Source organism: Patagioenas fasciata, chromosome 28 (genome assembly GCF_037038585.1).
Source record: "Patagioenas fasciata isolate bPatFas1 chromosome 28, bPatFas1.hap1, whole genome shotgun sequence".
Taxonomy (NCBI): Eukaryota; Metazoa; Chordata; class Aves; order Columbiformes; family Columbidae; genus Patagioenas; species Patagioenas fasciata.
The window spans coordinates 5,489,722-5,505,177 of record NC_092547.1 but is presented as its reverse complement, the minus strand read 5'-3'; the positions used below and the strand labels follow the sequence as shown (position 1 = coordinate 5,505,177).

The 15,456-nt window shown below is 66.6% G+C and overlaps 1 protein-coding gene across 1 annotated transcript; it reads right to left on the bottom strand.

The window, feature by feature from the left end:
• Positions 1-3,017: 3,017 nt before the first annotated feature.
• On the bottom strand, positions 3,018-7,715 carry SP7 (Sp7 transcription factor). The gene is made up of 2 exons (XM_065862173.2): positions 7,508-7,715; positions 3,018-4,528 (listed from the first exon to the last, which is right to left on the bottom strand). The coding sequence occupies exon 2, from the start codon at positions 4,447-4,449 to the stop codon at positions 3,439-3,441; it is 1,011 nt and encodes a 336-aa protein (XP_065718245.1). The 5' UTR covers positions 4,450-4,528; positions 7,508-7,715; the 3' UTR covers positions 3,018-3,438.
• Between the last annotated feature and the right edge of the window lie 7,741 nt (positions 7,716-15,456).

The following is a 15,456-nucleotide window of genomic DNA, read 5'->3' as shown; positions in this document are numbered from 1 at the left end:
CGGTGAAGCCCGGGACGAGCCAGAGGTGACTCTGGGGGGTCCCGTTCACCCCGAGACCCCACCCCCGCGTCCCTACAAGCCCCCCCCGTACCTCAGCACGACCCCCGCTGCCCCCCCAGCCCCACCATGTACCCCCCACTCACCAACCCGCGCCTCCACACCGCCTTCCCGCGCTGCTCCGCGGCACGTGGGGGGGATTTAAAAGGGCAACAACCCCGCGGGCAGCACAGCGGGGGTGGCGCCCCCCTTCCCCGGTCTACCTCCGCCGTGACTCTCAGACTGGTCGTTCCCTTCGCAGAGAACCCCGTGCGGTGAATTAGGGGCTCCCCCAGTTCACGGGGAGGGCTGAGAAATTGGTGGGGACACCATGGGGGACATTGCCCCTTTAAGGGAGGCGGTGCTTCCCGGGCGGGGGCGGGGAAGCGGCACGTGGTGCTGGTGGCGCAGGTGGAGCTTAAAGGGGCCTGCACCCCACCCCTGATGTCCCAGTATCCCCCGTGGGGTCCTGCACTCCCCCCATGGGGTCCCGGGGTCACCTACGTGTTCTGCACCCCGACATGGGGGCCCCGGGCACCCCCGTGTCCTCCACCTCCCCGTGTCCTGCACCCCCTCGTAGTGTCCAGCACTCCCGTGGGGTCCCACACCCTCCCGTGGGGTTCAACAGCCCCCCCCCCCCCCGCTGTCCCGCCCCCCTCCGTGGGGTCCCCGGGCACCCCCTGCCCTGTCACTCTGCTCACCGCACCCCCCGGACTTGGGGGTGCCCCGGGCACATCGTGACCCTCCCGTGGGGGAGTTGCTGACTTCCGTGAGTGCCCCCCACCGTGTGCGTGTCCCGTGGGTGTCCGTGTCCCCCCCACCCCACACTAAGGTCCCGTGGGTGCCGGGTGCCATGGGTGTCCATGTCACCCCACCCCTGGGTCCCACGGGTGCCCGCATCTCCCCAGGCAAGACAGTGGGTGCTGCGCCCCCTCTGCTCCCCCCTCCACCTTGGATCTCTCCCAACTCCTCTTTTGGGGCTCTCGATTTCCCTCCCCCCCCCCCATCTCCTTTTCGGCTCGCTTTTTTTGTATTTATCTCCGTGTTTTCCTTAGCGACCGCAAAAGTTATTTTAATTTTTTCAGGATATTCAATAAAGGCTGCGGCGGAGGGGGGGGGTGCGGCGGGGGGGGCTGCGGCGGGGGGCCCTGCATTCCTCACCCGTTACCGAGCGAGCGGGGTTTGATCCGAGACGCCCATTTGGACGGCGCCGACATCGCGACATCAGAGCCACCGCGGGGCTGGCGTGTCCCCCGGCTTCCCTTGGACCCCCCCTCAACAAAAAATAAGCCCTGATGGGGCAGGAAAAGCTGGTGCTGCCAAAGGCGGAGGGGAGGGGGGGCCTGACAGGGTTTTTTTTGGGGGGGTCGTTGGCTGCGTTTGGGCTCCGTGGTTTGGGAGGCTCCGGGCGGTCGAGCCCTCGGTGGCCGCCGGGGTCGGGGTTTGGCTCGCGGGGGGAATCGCTGGCACCCGCCCACCCACGGCGAGCGACGGCGTTTTGGGGGGGAAAACGACCCAAAAAGAGCAAATCTGTATCTGGAGGGAGTGGAGTTGGGGGGCTGTAGGGAAAGCTGGCACCCACCATCCCAAATTCGCCCGGGTGCCACCGTGGGGACGGCTCTGTCACCCTCCGTGTGCTGGCATTGGGCTCCACCGCCCCCCCCGCTGGAATGGGGACACCTCCGTGCCTCAGTTTCCCCACGCTGCATGGGGGGGCGGCGTGTGCCCCCGTCCCCGGGGACACCTGGGTCCTGGCCAGCTCTGCGGAGGAGCCGTGGCCGCGGTGACTCAGCCCGGGGCTGTCACACGTGGCCGGGGGGGGGACACTCAGGGGACACCAGCCACGCTGGCACGGGGACCCGCTGCCGTCCCTGTCCCCTCACAGGGTGCCAGCAGCCGCCCCCCACCCAATTTCGTGCTGGCGCAGGAGCCGCTTTCCACCCCCTTTGCCTTTTGCTGTGGCTTTATTTGTCAGAAAAACCCCAGAAAAGCCCCAAACCGGCGCTGGGCGCATCAAAGGGCTGGCGGGAGCCCAAGGCGCCGGGAGGGGTGCTGGGGGGACGAGGGGTGGGGTCCCTGCCAGCCCGCAGCACCCAAAATTGGGGTGTCCTCGGTAACACGTGGCCCCAACAAGCGCTGCCACGTAGCCCCCGCTGGTGATGCTGCTGTGGGGAAACTGAGGCACGGGGCACACACGTTCCTGCGCACATACGTGGTCCTGTGCACACGCGTGGTCCTGTGCACACGCGTGTGTGTGTTCCGGTGCAGGGATGTCCCTGGGACTGGGGACATGCGGTGTTGTGGGGACACTCGTGTGAAAGGCAAAGCTGGTGTCATCGCTGCTGTCACACGTGGATGGAAAAGTCCTGTTGGGTCCCCAAGAGTGGCTTGGGGTGGTATCTGAGTCTGGGGACAGAGGGACATGGGGACAAGAGGGTATGGAACCATGGGGACACAGGGCTATGGGGTCCTGGGGGGACAGGGCCATGGGGACAAAGAAACGTGGGACTATGGGGACATACGTGCGACCACAAGGTCCTGGGGGTATGGGGCCATAGGGATGCAGGGCCATGGGGACACCGAGATATGGTGACATGGGGTTGTGGCGTCCTGGGGACACAAGCCCACAGGGGTGTGGGACAAGGAGGTCCTGGGAATGGGGGGACAGAGAACAAGAGGGACCCAGCGTCCTGGGGCTATGGGGACACAGGGACAAAGGACAACAGGGCCTTGGGGACAAGGGGTCACAGGGATATGGGACCGTGGGGCTACGGACGCACAGGGACCCAGGGGTGGGGGACAAAGTGACAGCGCCACATCGTCCCCAACCCCACCCAGCTCCCACCACCCCCAAAGAGGGGGGACACGCTGACCCCAAGAGGGGCCACGTCCCCTCTGTGCCTCAGTTTCCCTGTGAGCACCACGAGCTCTGCTCTCACGCTTTAGCAATCCCTTTATTGCTTTTTTTTGGGGGGGGGGGCAGCCAGCTGAAAAAGTGTGGGGGATACATTAGCACCTAAGGAACCGGGTGTGCTAACGAGGCCGGGGGGGGGAGGAGAGGGGGTAAACCCTGTCCCTGAGCTCTGTGCGGGGGGGCGAGGCGGCCGGTGGGGTTTTGGGGGAGAAAAGGTGGCGGGGGAGAGAAGAGATGGGGGGAAGAAAAGATGGGGGGAGAAGAGGGGGGGTTGACCTCACCCCCCCTCCCAGCGACCCCCAGAGCGCTCAGAGACCCCCCCATAATTTAAGACATAAATTACAGTTGCTAACAAGGAGCTGCCACCAGCCCTTGGGGCGGGTGGGGGGGCGGACAACGCGACGTTTTGGGGAGCGGAGGAGTGGGGGGGGGGGCATCACCCCATAATAAATATCCCCGAGAGGAGGATGAGGATGGAAGACGAAGGCTCAAATCTCCAACAAACTCCCGGTTTCGGGGCTCCCGGCGTCTTTCCCGGGCGACCCCGGCGGCGGGCGCGGCGAGGCGGGTTGAGCCGCCTGCTCCCCGTTCCCCGGCGTGGGGGGGTTGTTGTTAATTTTGGGGGGCCCGTTCTCCGCGTGGGTCTTCTGGTGCTTGCTGAGGTGGTCGCTGCGGGTGAAGCGTTTGCTGCAGAGCAGGCAGGTGAACTTTTTCTCGCGGGTGTGGGTGCGGACGTGCCGCTCCAGCTCGTCCGAGCGGGTGAAGCGCTTCCCGCAGAACAACCAGTTGCACACGAAGGGTCGCTCCCCCGTGTGCCACCGCAGATGCGCTTTCAGGTGCGACGCCTTCCCGTACACCTTCCCGCAGCCCGGGATGTGGCAGCTGTGCACCGGTTTGCGCCTCGACCCCCCCGGCCCCGCCCCGAGCCTCTCCAGCTCTTGGCAATTGGGACAATCACAAGCCGGGCGGCCGCCCAAGGACCCGCCGCGGGGACCTTTGGGGGTGTCGGTGGGTTTAGGGGTAGGGGGCGCCGGGGGGGTGTTGGTGTAAGGGGGGGGGTTGAGAGCGCTGAAATCCGAGCTGTAAGTGGGGAGCGGGGGGCTGAGGGTGGGTTGAGCCTGCAGAGAGCCCTGCAGCCCCTCCGCACCCGCCGGGCCCCCCAACCACCCCCCATTGGGGTGCACGTCCCACCAGGAGGGCGCCGCCGGCCCCGATCCCCCCGGCAGCCCCCCCCCGATGCCGCCCTTGTACCAGGAGCCGTAGGGATGGGGCATCTCCAGCGAGGGGTAGACCCCCGGCAGGCAGTCACCCGGGGGGTGGCCCTTGGCCGTCACCACCACGGGGGCACCCAGCACCTCCTGGGCACCCGTGGGTGCTGGGAAGGGGTGGCCGAAGGGGCCGTAGTCGGGGCCATAGGGCCCGGGGGACGCCTGGGGGCTGGCGGAGGGTGACAGCAGCCCCGGGGCGCTGGGGAAGGCGGCCGTGTAGGAGTCACCCATGGTGGCACCCGGGACACGCGGGGGAGCACCCCGAGGTGCTGGGGATGGCGGCGTCAGCGGGGACACGGGGCCATGGTGCCTGTGGGGAGAGAGAGGGAGAGGGGGGTGAGGGTGCTGGGGGACACCCAGTGCAACGGGGGAACAGGTGTGGTGGGGTAACTGGTGCAATGGGGCACCCAGTGCAACGGGGCACCCAGTACAATGGGGTACCCAGTGCAATGGGGCACCCGGTGCAATGGGGGACTCAGTGCGATGGGGTACCCAGTGCAACGGGGCACCCAGTGCAACAGGGGACCCAGTACAATGGGGTACCCAGTGCAGTGGGGTACCCAGTGCTCGGGGGCTCCCAGTGCAATGGGGCACCCGGTGCAATGGGGGACTCAGTGCGATGGGGTACCCAGTGCTGGGGGGCTCCCAGTGCAACGGGGCACCCAGTGCAACAGGGGACTCAGTGCAATTGGGTACCCAGTGCAACGGGGTACCCAGTGCTGGGGGGCTTCCAGTGCAATGGGGGAACTGGTGCAATGGGGCACCCAGTGCTGGGGGGCTCCCAGTGCAATGGGGTAACTGGTGCAATGGGGTAACCGGTGCAATGCGGCACTCAGTGCAGTGGGGTACCCAGTGCAATGGGGTACCCAGTGCTGGGTGGCTCCCAGTGCTATGGGGTAACCGGTGCTATGGGGTAACTGGTGCAATGCGGCACCCAGTGCAATGGGGTAACTGGTGGGCAGCACCCACCCCCCAGCTGCACCCCCCCATGGTGACGCCCATCACGTCCCTCCCCACTCCCCGTGCCTCAGTTTCCCCTCGCAGAGCCGAGAAGGCCCCGTCTCCCCCTGGCAGCGGATCCTCGCGGGGGTTTCTCCCCCTCCCGGCCTCCCCCCGCCCCCAATCTCAGCTTCTTCTGCTTTTATGACCTTTTAATCGAATTACGCTGTGGCCGCCCCCTCCCCGGGCGACTTCCTCTGCTTTATACCCTTCATGGCTTTCAGCTGCTGCGGGGCGTCCCGACCTGCGCCCCCCCCATCACCCCCACTTTGCCCCTTTCTTTTCTTCTTTTCTTTTTAAATTCATCCCTCCCTTTCACCCATTTTGTGGCTTTTCTATTTTTTTTGGGGGGGGGTGTCCCCCTCCCTTTTCACCGCGGTTTTCGCTCCTATTTTTAAGCCGGGCCCGACCGCGGCCGCAGCGCGGCTCCCGGTTTTCCAAGGATAACAAGGGCCAGGCCTGTGCCCCGGGAACGCTGCCCTGCCCGCCAGAGCCGAGCTAATTAAAACCAGGGCGAGCGCCTAACTGAGCCACGCTTAAAAATAGTGGAAACCTCCCCATAAATCAGCTCCGCTTGCGCCGGGGAAATTAAGAGCAGGAGCCCCGGGGAGCTGCGGGCTGAGAACGGCACGAGCTCGGTGCACGAGTGGCTGCTGGGGGGGGTGACAGCTGGTGGCTTCGTGGCCTCTGCTGTGTCACCCCCCCGGTCCTGAGCAGCCACCGGGGTTGGGACCGGTCCAGCCTCCAGTCCCCCGTTCCCAGTTCTTTGTCCCTGATTTCCAGTTCCTGGTCCCCAATTCCAGGTCCCCTGTCCCCAAACCCCAGACATTGATTTCCGGTCCCTGGTCCCTGTTGTCCCCAGACCACAAGCCTGGTCCCCCATCCGTGATCCCCCAAATCTCTGATCCCAAGTCCCCAGTCCCTTGTCCCCAGTCCCTTGTCCCCAACCCCAGGTCCCCAAACCCCATCCCTTGTCCCCAGCCCTTGTCCCCAAAGTCCATCCTTTGTACCCCAGCCCAGGTCCCCCAAATCCCATCCTTGGTCCCTGTCCCTAATGCGCCACTACCCCCAGCAGGTGCCCCCCAGCCCCTGCCTCAGTTTCCCCCCCACCATCGTGCCCGCGACTCCCCAGGCCACCCTGCCACCAGCCTCCGTCCCCAGCCCCTCATCCCATGAACCCAGGCGTCCGGGACGCCCCATCACCCAGGGCCACGGCTCCCCCTGTTCTCACGGTGAAACTGTCCCCAAAGAGGGGACAGTTTGGGGTGGAGGTGGCACTTGGCACCATCCCTGTGTCCCTGTCCCCTCCCTGGGGACAGTGGGGCACAGGTTCTCCTGGGGTGGGGGGCACCAGGATGTCCCCTGTGGGTACAGGGACAGTGGGAGAGAGGATCGGGCCCTATGTGGGGATGCGGGACAGCGGGTCCCCATCTCCTGGTCCCCACGGCTCCCAGGGACCACGGTGGCCTCCAGTGCCAGCGCAGTGTCCTCCCAGCGTGGCCCTGTGCCAGGGACATACGTGTCCCATCACCAGGCACAGGGTGCTGTGGCTTTGGGGACAGATGTGTCCCCAGGAGGTGCCAAACTCCTGGGGACAGACATGTCCCCATCAGCTGGTCCAGGGGTATCATGACCCTGGGGACAGATGTGTCCGCAGCAGCAGGTCCCAGGCACCTTGTCCCCATCCACCCCCACCAGCACCCGGAGCTGAGCACCCCAGGGTGCCCCAGGACCCCAGCGGTCCCTGCGCTGGGTGCTGGTGACCAACCTGGCAGTGGCAGTGGTGACAGAGTGTCCCCCATCACCAAGTGGGTCCCGTATCCCCAGAGTCCCTGTCCTGGGATGGGGAGGATCCCCTATTCCCGGGGTCCCTCTCCCAAAAAGTCCCCATCCTGCAGAGTGGGGTGTCCCCCATCCTGAAAAGTCCCCGTCCTGGGGAGGGGGGTGCACCCCATCCCCAAGTGTCCCCCGTCCAGGGAGTGCAGTGTCCCCCATCCCCAAGTGTCCCTGTCCAGGGAGCGCAGTGTTCCCCATCCCCAAGTGTCCTTGTCCCCGGGAGCAGGGGGATCCCCTATTCCGCAGGGTCCCGTATCCCGGGGTCCCTGTCCCAAAAAGTCCCTATCCCGGGGAGCGCAGTGTCCCTCATGCCCAAGTGTCCCTGTCCCCGGGAGCAGGGGGATCCCCTGTTTCGCAGGGTCCCTTATCCTGAGGTCCCTGTCCCGAAAAGTCCCCATCCCGGGGAGCGCAGTGTCCCCCATCCCCAAGTGTCCCCGGCCCCGGGGCTCCTCACCGCGCTCCGGGGCTCCGCGGGTCCGGGGATGCCGGCGGTGGGTACCGGCCGATGTCGGGGCGTCCGTATGGCGGTGTCGCTGTCCGGGGGTGTCGCCGTGCCGGGGTGTCGGTGTCCCGGGGTGTCGCGGTGTCCCAGGGGGCCGGTGTCGGGGCGCCGGTGTCCCGGCGGTGTCGCGGGGTCGGCGCGGGAGGGCCGGAGCAGCACCGCGCCCGCCCGCCCCGCTGTGCCGCTGCGGCGGGGCTGGGCCGGGCCGGCACCGGAACGGGAGCCCAGCCCCGAACCGCCCCTCGGCGGGGGGGGACGGGCACGGAGGGGGGGTCGGGGGGAGGGAGGGCAGGGGGAAAGGGAAAAGGGGAAGGGGAAGGGGAAGAGGAAGGAAAAGGGGAAAAGAAGGGGGAGAAAAAGAAGGAAAAGGGGGAAAGAAGGAAAAGGGGGAAAGAATGAGAAGGGGGAAAGAAGGAGAAGGGGAAAAAAAGGAAAAGGGGGGAAGAATGAAAATGGGAAAAGAAGGAAAAGAAGAGAAAGGAGGAAAGAAGAAGGAAAACGGGAAGAGAAGGGAAAGGGGCAGAAAAAGAAGGAAAAGGGGAAAAGAAGGAAAAGGGGGAAAGAAGAAGGAAAAGGGGAAAGAAGAATGGGGGGAGAAGGAAAAGGGAGAAGAGAGAAAAGAGAGAAAAAAGAAGGGAAATAGGAAGAGAAGGAAAAGGGAAAAAGAAGAAGGAAAGGGGAAAATAATGAAAAGGGGAAAAGAAGAAGGAAAAGGGAGAAAGAAGGAAAAGGGGAAAAGAAGGACAAGTCTGAAGGAAAAGGAGAAGGAGTTGAAAGAGGGAAAGCAATTAGGAAAAAAGGGAAAGAGAAAGAAAAGAGGTAAGAGAAGAAAGGAAAAGGGAGGAAAGGGAAAAGGAAAGGAGGAAAGAAAGGGAAATAAAAAGAAAAGGGAAAAAAGGAAATGGAAAGAGAAAGGGGGAAGTGGAAAAGGAAAGGGGAAGAGAAAGGGGGAAGGGAAAGGGAAAGGGGAAGGAGGGGTGAACGGGAAAGTGCTGGAGAGGAGGAAGGAAAAGGCAACAGGGAAGAGAAGGGCAGGGAGGGGAAAGGGGACAAAGGGACAAAGGGGCTGGCAGGACCTGGGGCACCTGAGAGCTCGTCACCCCCTCACCCTGTCACCCCAGGCCTGCGCGGGGGAGATGGGGCGCAATCCCCCCGAAACGGCACCAGTGGGGAGGGAGCAGCGCTGGGGACGAGGATCTGGGATGGGGACAGGGCCAGGGTGGGGACAAAGCAGGAAGGGGGACAAGGATGGAGCTGGAGGGACCAGGGAAGGGGACGGAGCAGGGACGGGGACCGAGCTGGACCCGGGATGGGGACAGGGGGCACCAGGGGTTGGGGACGGGGACATGAGTGGCACTGGAGATGGGGCTGGGGAGCCCCCGTGCCTCAGTTTCCCCACGATGGGGGCTTGTTCCAACCGTTCTTTTTTTCCCCTCCTTTTCTTTCCCCCCTTTTTTTCTTATTTGTTCCTTTTTCTTCCTATTTTCCCCGTTTCGCTTCCCCCTTTTCCCATGTTTTCCCCCCCAGGCGCGTCGGGAGCCAGCGGGGCCCTTTCCCAGCCCTGACTCAGGGTTTTCCGCTCCGGAGCCGCCGGCGCCGCGGCCGAAGGCCACAACCACCGGCCCCCCCGGCCCCCCCTTCCCACAACCACTGCCCCCCCCCTCCAGGGCCCCCCCTTTTGTCCAGGGCTTCCACTGCCCACAAACTGGGAGCAAACTGGGACAAACTGGGAGCAAACTGGGACAGCTGCTCATCCCTCCTCTTCCTCACACCCCCTCCTCGCGTTTTGTTTTGGGGGGGTCACGGGGGCTTGGCTCCTGCTGCGATGGTTTGGTTCACCCAGAGGGGGAACTGGGAGCCACCCGAACGCCTGGGTCCCCCCGAACACCTGGGTCCCCTCGTTCGCGGGGTAAATTGGGATCTGGGGCTCCCCCCGGCTTTGGGGTGGTGGGGACCCCCCCGTGTCCCTTGGGACCCTTCAAAGCTCGGCGGTGGCCGCCGGGGGGGGGAGCGGGGGGGTTGATTACAGGGCGGCGCCCGCCCGGCCGCCCACGGCCCCGCGGCCGCACTCGGGGCCCCCGCAATTACCCGGGTATTTATACCCCGGCCGGACGCCTGGGTCCGCTGGCGGGGGTGGGGGGGACAGGGGGGTTCGGCTTCCACCCCCCCAACCCCCTCCTCTGGCCGCCCCTCCATCCTTCCCTTCAGTCTTGAATTTATTTACCCCCCTCCCTCCCGACATCCCTGCTTGACCCCATGGCAGGAGTTTGGGGGGGTCTCAGCCCCCATGACATGAGTTTGGGGGGGTCTCAGACCCACAACTATTTTGGGGTTCTTGGCCCCCACGACACGAGTTTAGGGGGTCTCAGCCCCCACGAGATGAGTTCAGGGGGGGTCTCAGTCCCTGTGACACAAATTCTGGGGGTCTGATCCCCCATAATATGAGTTGGGGGGGGTCTCATCCCCCACGACCCGAGTTTGGGGGGTCTCAGCGCCCATGATAGGAGTTGGGGGGGGGCTCAGTGAGACGGATCTTGCAACCCCCATGGGCGCAGAAGTGCCCCTCGTGTCCCGGAATGGAGATGTCCCCGTCCCCAGGGGCTGGGGGACACTCCGCCCCCCCAGCTGTGACTGGTCCCCCCCTGCGCAGAGCGGGGGGACCCAGGCGTCCTGCGGTCAGAGGCGGCAGCTGGGCCGGGGGCACCGCGGCCCTTCAAAGGGAGGGAAACCAGCCCCGAATGGCTTCCATGTGTGCGGGGGGGCCGGGGGACTGGGGGCACTGGGGACGGGGAGAACTGGGAAAGGGAACTGGGAGCACTGGGGACGGGGAGAACTGGGAATGGGGAGAACTGGGAGCACTGGGGATGGGAAGTGAGTGCTGGGAACGGGGAGCACTGGAAGTATGGAGCACTAGGGATGGGGACTGGGAGCACTGGGAATGAGGAGCACTGGGAATGGGGAGCACTGGGAACGGGAACTGGGAGCACTGGGAATGGGGAGCACTGGGAATGGGGAGCACTGGGAATGGGGAGCACTGGGAACGGGAACTGGGAGCACTGGGAATGGGGAGCACTGGGAATGGGGAGCACTGGGAACGGGAACTGGGAGCACTGGGAATGGGGAGCACTGGGAATGGGGAGCACTGGGAATGAGAACTGGGAGCACTGGGAATATGGAGCACTGGGGATGGGGAGAACTGGGAATGGGGACTGGGAGCACTGGGAATAGGGAGCACTAGGGATGGGAACTGGGAGCACTGGGAACAGGGAGAACTGGAAGTGGGGAGCACTGGGAATGGGGACTGGGAGAGCTGGGAACCGGGAGCACTGGGAATGGGGAGAACTGGGAATGGTGAGCACTGGGAATGGGAACTGGGAGCACTGGGAACAGAGAGCACTGGGAATGGGGAGCACTGGGAACAGGGACCGCTGGGAATGTGAACTGGGAGCACTGGGAACGTGGTGCCCACCCCCCACCCCAGCACCGTGTCCCCCGCTGTCCCCCAGCCCCATGAGAAGCCGCCGCGGGGGGGGACCCCAGGGGTGGCCCCAGGCGCCCCCACCCCTCTTACCGGCGGTGGCCACCGCGCCCCCCCGTCCCATGTCCCCCCCCGCCACGCTCCGGCCCCCGGATGTTTCTTTTGCGGTCGGAGGCCCCGAAATAGCGGCGGCCCCCCCGGCCCCCCCCGCGTGTGGGTGCGCCGGCCGCGGCTGCCAGCGCCCGCGGGCTCCAGCGGGACACGGGGGGGACACGGGGGGACACGGGGGGGACAGCGGGGACTCTCCGCGGCTTCGGTCTTTCCCCCCACGGTGTGAGGGACCCAGGCGTTCGGGTGGGACCCCCCACCCCCGGGATCCCACCACCCCCCAAGTTCCTCATCACTAGGGGGAAGATGAGGGTCTGGGGGGCATCTATAGGGTCTGGGGGGGATCTATAGGGCATGGGGGGATCTATAGGGTCTGGGGGGGATCTATAGGGCATGGGGGGATCTATAGGGTCTGGGGGCATGCGAGGAGAAATAAGGCGACTTGGGGGGGCGGTCCTGAGAGGTCCCAGGGGACTGGGGGGGGGCCCAAAGGGACCCATGGGGACCCAGAGGGAGATGGGGGACCCAAGGGGAAGTGGGGGAGATTGGGGTGACCCATGGGGACATGTGGGAACTTGGAGGGACCATTGGGACAAAGAGAACCCAAGGAGACATGGGGGAGATTGGGGGCACCCATAGGAACAAGGGGGACCCTTGGGGACAAAGGAGAGCTTGGGGGGGACTCACGGGGACATGGGGCACACACAGGCACCAGGAGCACCTGGGAGTGACCCAGGAGTTCTGGGGGGGCGCAAGGGGACATTGGGGGTGTGTGGGGACACAGGGAGGTGCGGGGGGGAAGCTGAGGGTCGCCCCCGGGGAAGCCGGGGGCAGAGGTTGTCCCGGGGCCGGGCCGGGCCCCCCCGCGGCGGTTCCTCCCCACCCTCTAATTATCCCCGGCCTGGCCCGAAATAACTGCGGTGGCCCCGGGACGGGGGGGACAGTCCCGTTCCGCGGGGACACAGGGACAGACCCGGGTGGGGACAGGGACGGACCCCCAGTGCGGCCGGACAGAGCGGGGGTGGCAGGGACACACCTCAGGTACCCGGGGGGGGCCCCGCTCCGCACCCCGTCCGTCTGTCCCCCATCTGTGTGTCCCCCCCGCCATGTGGCTCTCATTGCGCTGCGGTGCAGAAGCCACATCAAAGCGGTGGCAGCGGGGGTGGCATTGGGGGCCCTGACCCCCCCCTCCAGCTGCCACAGGACCTCCCGGGGACCTGGGACCCCCCCAGGTTGCCGTGGGACCCCCCCCGCGGGATCCTGCGCCCCCCAAGCTGCCTGCGACCCCTCATTGCAACCTGGGTCCCCACCAGGTCCCCCCAAGCCCTGTGACCCACACACACTGTCAGAGACCCCCCCATGATGTCCTGGGACCCCCACACTGCCAAGGGACCCCCCCGGGGGTTGGGACCCCCCCCCACGAAACCCTGGGACCGCTCAAGCTGCCAGGGGATCCCCCCGAGTGTTGGGACCCCCCCGAAGCCCCAGCTCCCTCCAGGCACCGGGGTCCCTTGTGTCCCCTCCAGGTCCCTTCCAGTGTTTTGGGGGCTCCCCCCCGGTTCCCTGTGCCCCCCCCGTGCCGTGGCCCCCCCGTGCCCGGTCCCGTCCCCGCGGTCGGGCCGGCCCTGGCTCGCGCCGCGCTGCATTTCTGCGGTTCCCAACCCAAAATTGCCGGGAGTCGCCCGGCGTCGCCCTGATGCCGCCGCAGCCGCGACCTGCGGGGGGGCCGGGGGACCGGGGGGGCCGGGGGGGCTGGGGGCCCCAGGCTGCCCCCCTTACCCACCCCAGGGTCCCTGTCACCCACCCCAGTGCCCCCATTCTCTCCCAGGCTGGTCCCAGTGCCCACGTTACCTGTCCCAGTGCCTCTGTGTCCCCCCCAGACTGGTTCCAGTGCCTCTGTGTCCCCCCCAGACTGGTTCCAGTGCCTCTGTGTCCCCCCCAGACTGGTCCCAGTGCCCCCATTCCTCATCCCAGTGTCCCCATTCTCTCCCAGACTGGTCCCAGTGCCTCTCTGTGCCCCCCAGACTGGTCCCAGTGCCCCTGCTCCCCCTCCCAGTTTGTCCCCAGACTGGTCCAGCTCCCTGGCCAGAGCTGGGGAGCCCTCAGTCCCTGTCCTGTGTCCCCAGCAGCAGCACGGATGGGGACAGGGCTGGGGACAGTGACAGAGCTGATGGTGACAGGGACAGGGCTGGGGACAGAGAGAGGGTTGGGGACAGGGACAGGACAGAGCTGGGGATAGGGAGAGGAACTGGGACATGACAGTGACATGGGGACAGCTGGGGACTGGCCAGGGTGGTGTTGGGGACACTGTTAGGGACAGGGTAGGGTTTGGGACAGGTTTGGGGACACTGTTAGGGACAGGGTAGGGACATGGTTTGGGACAGGAGAGGGTCGGGGACACCCTTAGGGACAGGGTAGGGTTGGGGACAGGGCTGGGGACACTCGGGGACCCCGTTGGGGACAGCGGGACCGGGCGCCAGGCGGCAGCAGAGACCCGGCCGGGGGCGGCACCGACCGGCTGCGGCCACCAGAGGGCGCTGGGACTGGGGGAGGACTGGGAGGGACTGGGAGAGACTGGGGGAGGACTGGGAGAGACTGGGAAGGACTGGGAGAGGACTGGGAAGGACTGGGGAGGACTGGGAGAGACTGGGAAGGACTGGGAAGGACTGGGAAAGACTGGGGAAGGACTGGGAGGGACTGGGAAGGACTGGGAGAGGACTGGGGAGGACTGGGAGGGACTGGGAAGGACTGGGAAAGACTGGGGAAGGACTGGGAGAGGACTGGGAAGGACTGGGAAAGACTGGGGAAGGACTGGAAGGGACTGGGAGGGACTGGGAGGGACTGGGAAGGACTGGGAGAGGACTGGGGGGGACTGGGAAGGAACTGGGATGGACTGGGGGGACTGGAAAGGACTTGGGGGGGACCTAGGGTGGACTAGGGGGATGGGGCATGACTGGTAGGGACTGGGAGGGACTGGGAAGGAGAGAAGGGAGACTGGGAGGGAACAAGGAGGGACTGGGGAGTAACTGGGGGGACTGGGAGGGGACTGGAGGGAGCTCCGTGTCCCCTCGTGTCCCCAAGCGGGTCAGGAGGGGAAACCGAGGCACGGCGGGGGGACCGGGCCCGTCCCCCAGCGCTGACGCCACAGCCAGCGGGACATGGCGGGGATGACAGGAACCGCCGCGTCCCCTCGGGGCGGGGGCGCACGGGGACGACCCCCTGTCCCCCGCGGGGGTGCCGTCAGGGCCACAGCGGGGTCGGGGTGACACAGCGGCCACCGCCCCGCTGGGACGGGCGGACAAAGCCGCCGCCTGGCTCGTGGCGAGGGGACACTGGGGTGTCCCCCGTGGCTGGGGTTGGGGGCAAGCGCCACGGGGGGGTCGCTGGCACTGTCACCGGGGACATCAAAGCGCGGGGGGACAGGCGGCGCGGGGGGGGCGGCTTTGATGCCGGAAAGCAAGAAATACAACAAAAAGACGTTAAACGTCACCGCGCTGTTTGTCACCGCCCGGAGCCCCCCCCGCCGGGGGACCGCGCGGCCACGGCCCCGCAGGCCCCTCGTCCGCTCGGGAAGCTTGGGTTGTGCGAACTGCGTGTTGTTTGTGCTGTGAAACACCACAAAAGTCCGTTTGCAGAGCGGGGGTGACGGGGCGAGCGGGTGACGGCCGCGGTCGCCACAGGGGCTGGGGTGACAGGGCCCTGGGGGACGAGGCCCCGTGACATACGTCGCACTGAGCTGGCGGCTGTCGCGGCCGGGCTGAGGTGGCTGGCGACAGGAAAACGTGAGGCGGGGGACAAGGAGCGGTGCTGTCGCGCCACACGGCCCGTGTCACCGAGCCGCCGCGACACCGCCCGGGCTGCGGGGCGTTCGGCCCCGGGTGAAGCGGCGGCCGCGGCCGGGGCGGAGCCAGCGCCAAAATGGCGCCTTTTCCGCCACATTCCCGGCGCCGCCAAGCCGCCCCTCCAAGGGCGCAGCCCGGCCGCTCGCCCCGCCTCCCCGCGCCGCCTATTGGCTAGTTTGAGACGGGCCGCCGTTCTCATTGGCGAGGCGCCCCGCCGCGGCCGACGCCTCCTGGCTAGGATTGGGCAGCGCGCCTGTCAGTAGCAGAGTCTCCCTTCCCCCACGGCGCGATCCGCGCGGCCGGTTGGCGGGCCCTCCTGCCAGTCAGCCCTCCACCCCGCCTCCCGCTACCCATTGGCGGCGGGGCGCGCCCATCACGCCGCGGCCCACGCCGCCGCGGCCGCTCCCATACGGGGTCTCCCTGAGAGCCCGCGCGGGCGCCGATTGGCCGCCGCCGCCGCCGGCCAACCCCTC

Excerpts from the sequence above, each read along its gene's own strand:
- SP7 (XM_065862173.2), bottom strand. The coding sequence starts at position 4,449 with ATGGGTGACTCCTACACGGCCGCCTTCCCCAGCGCCCCGGGGCTGCTG.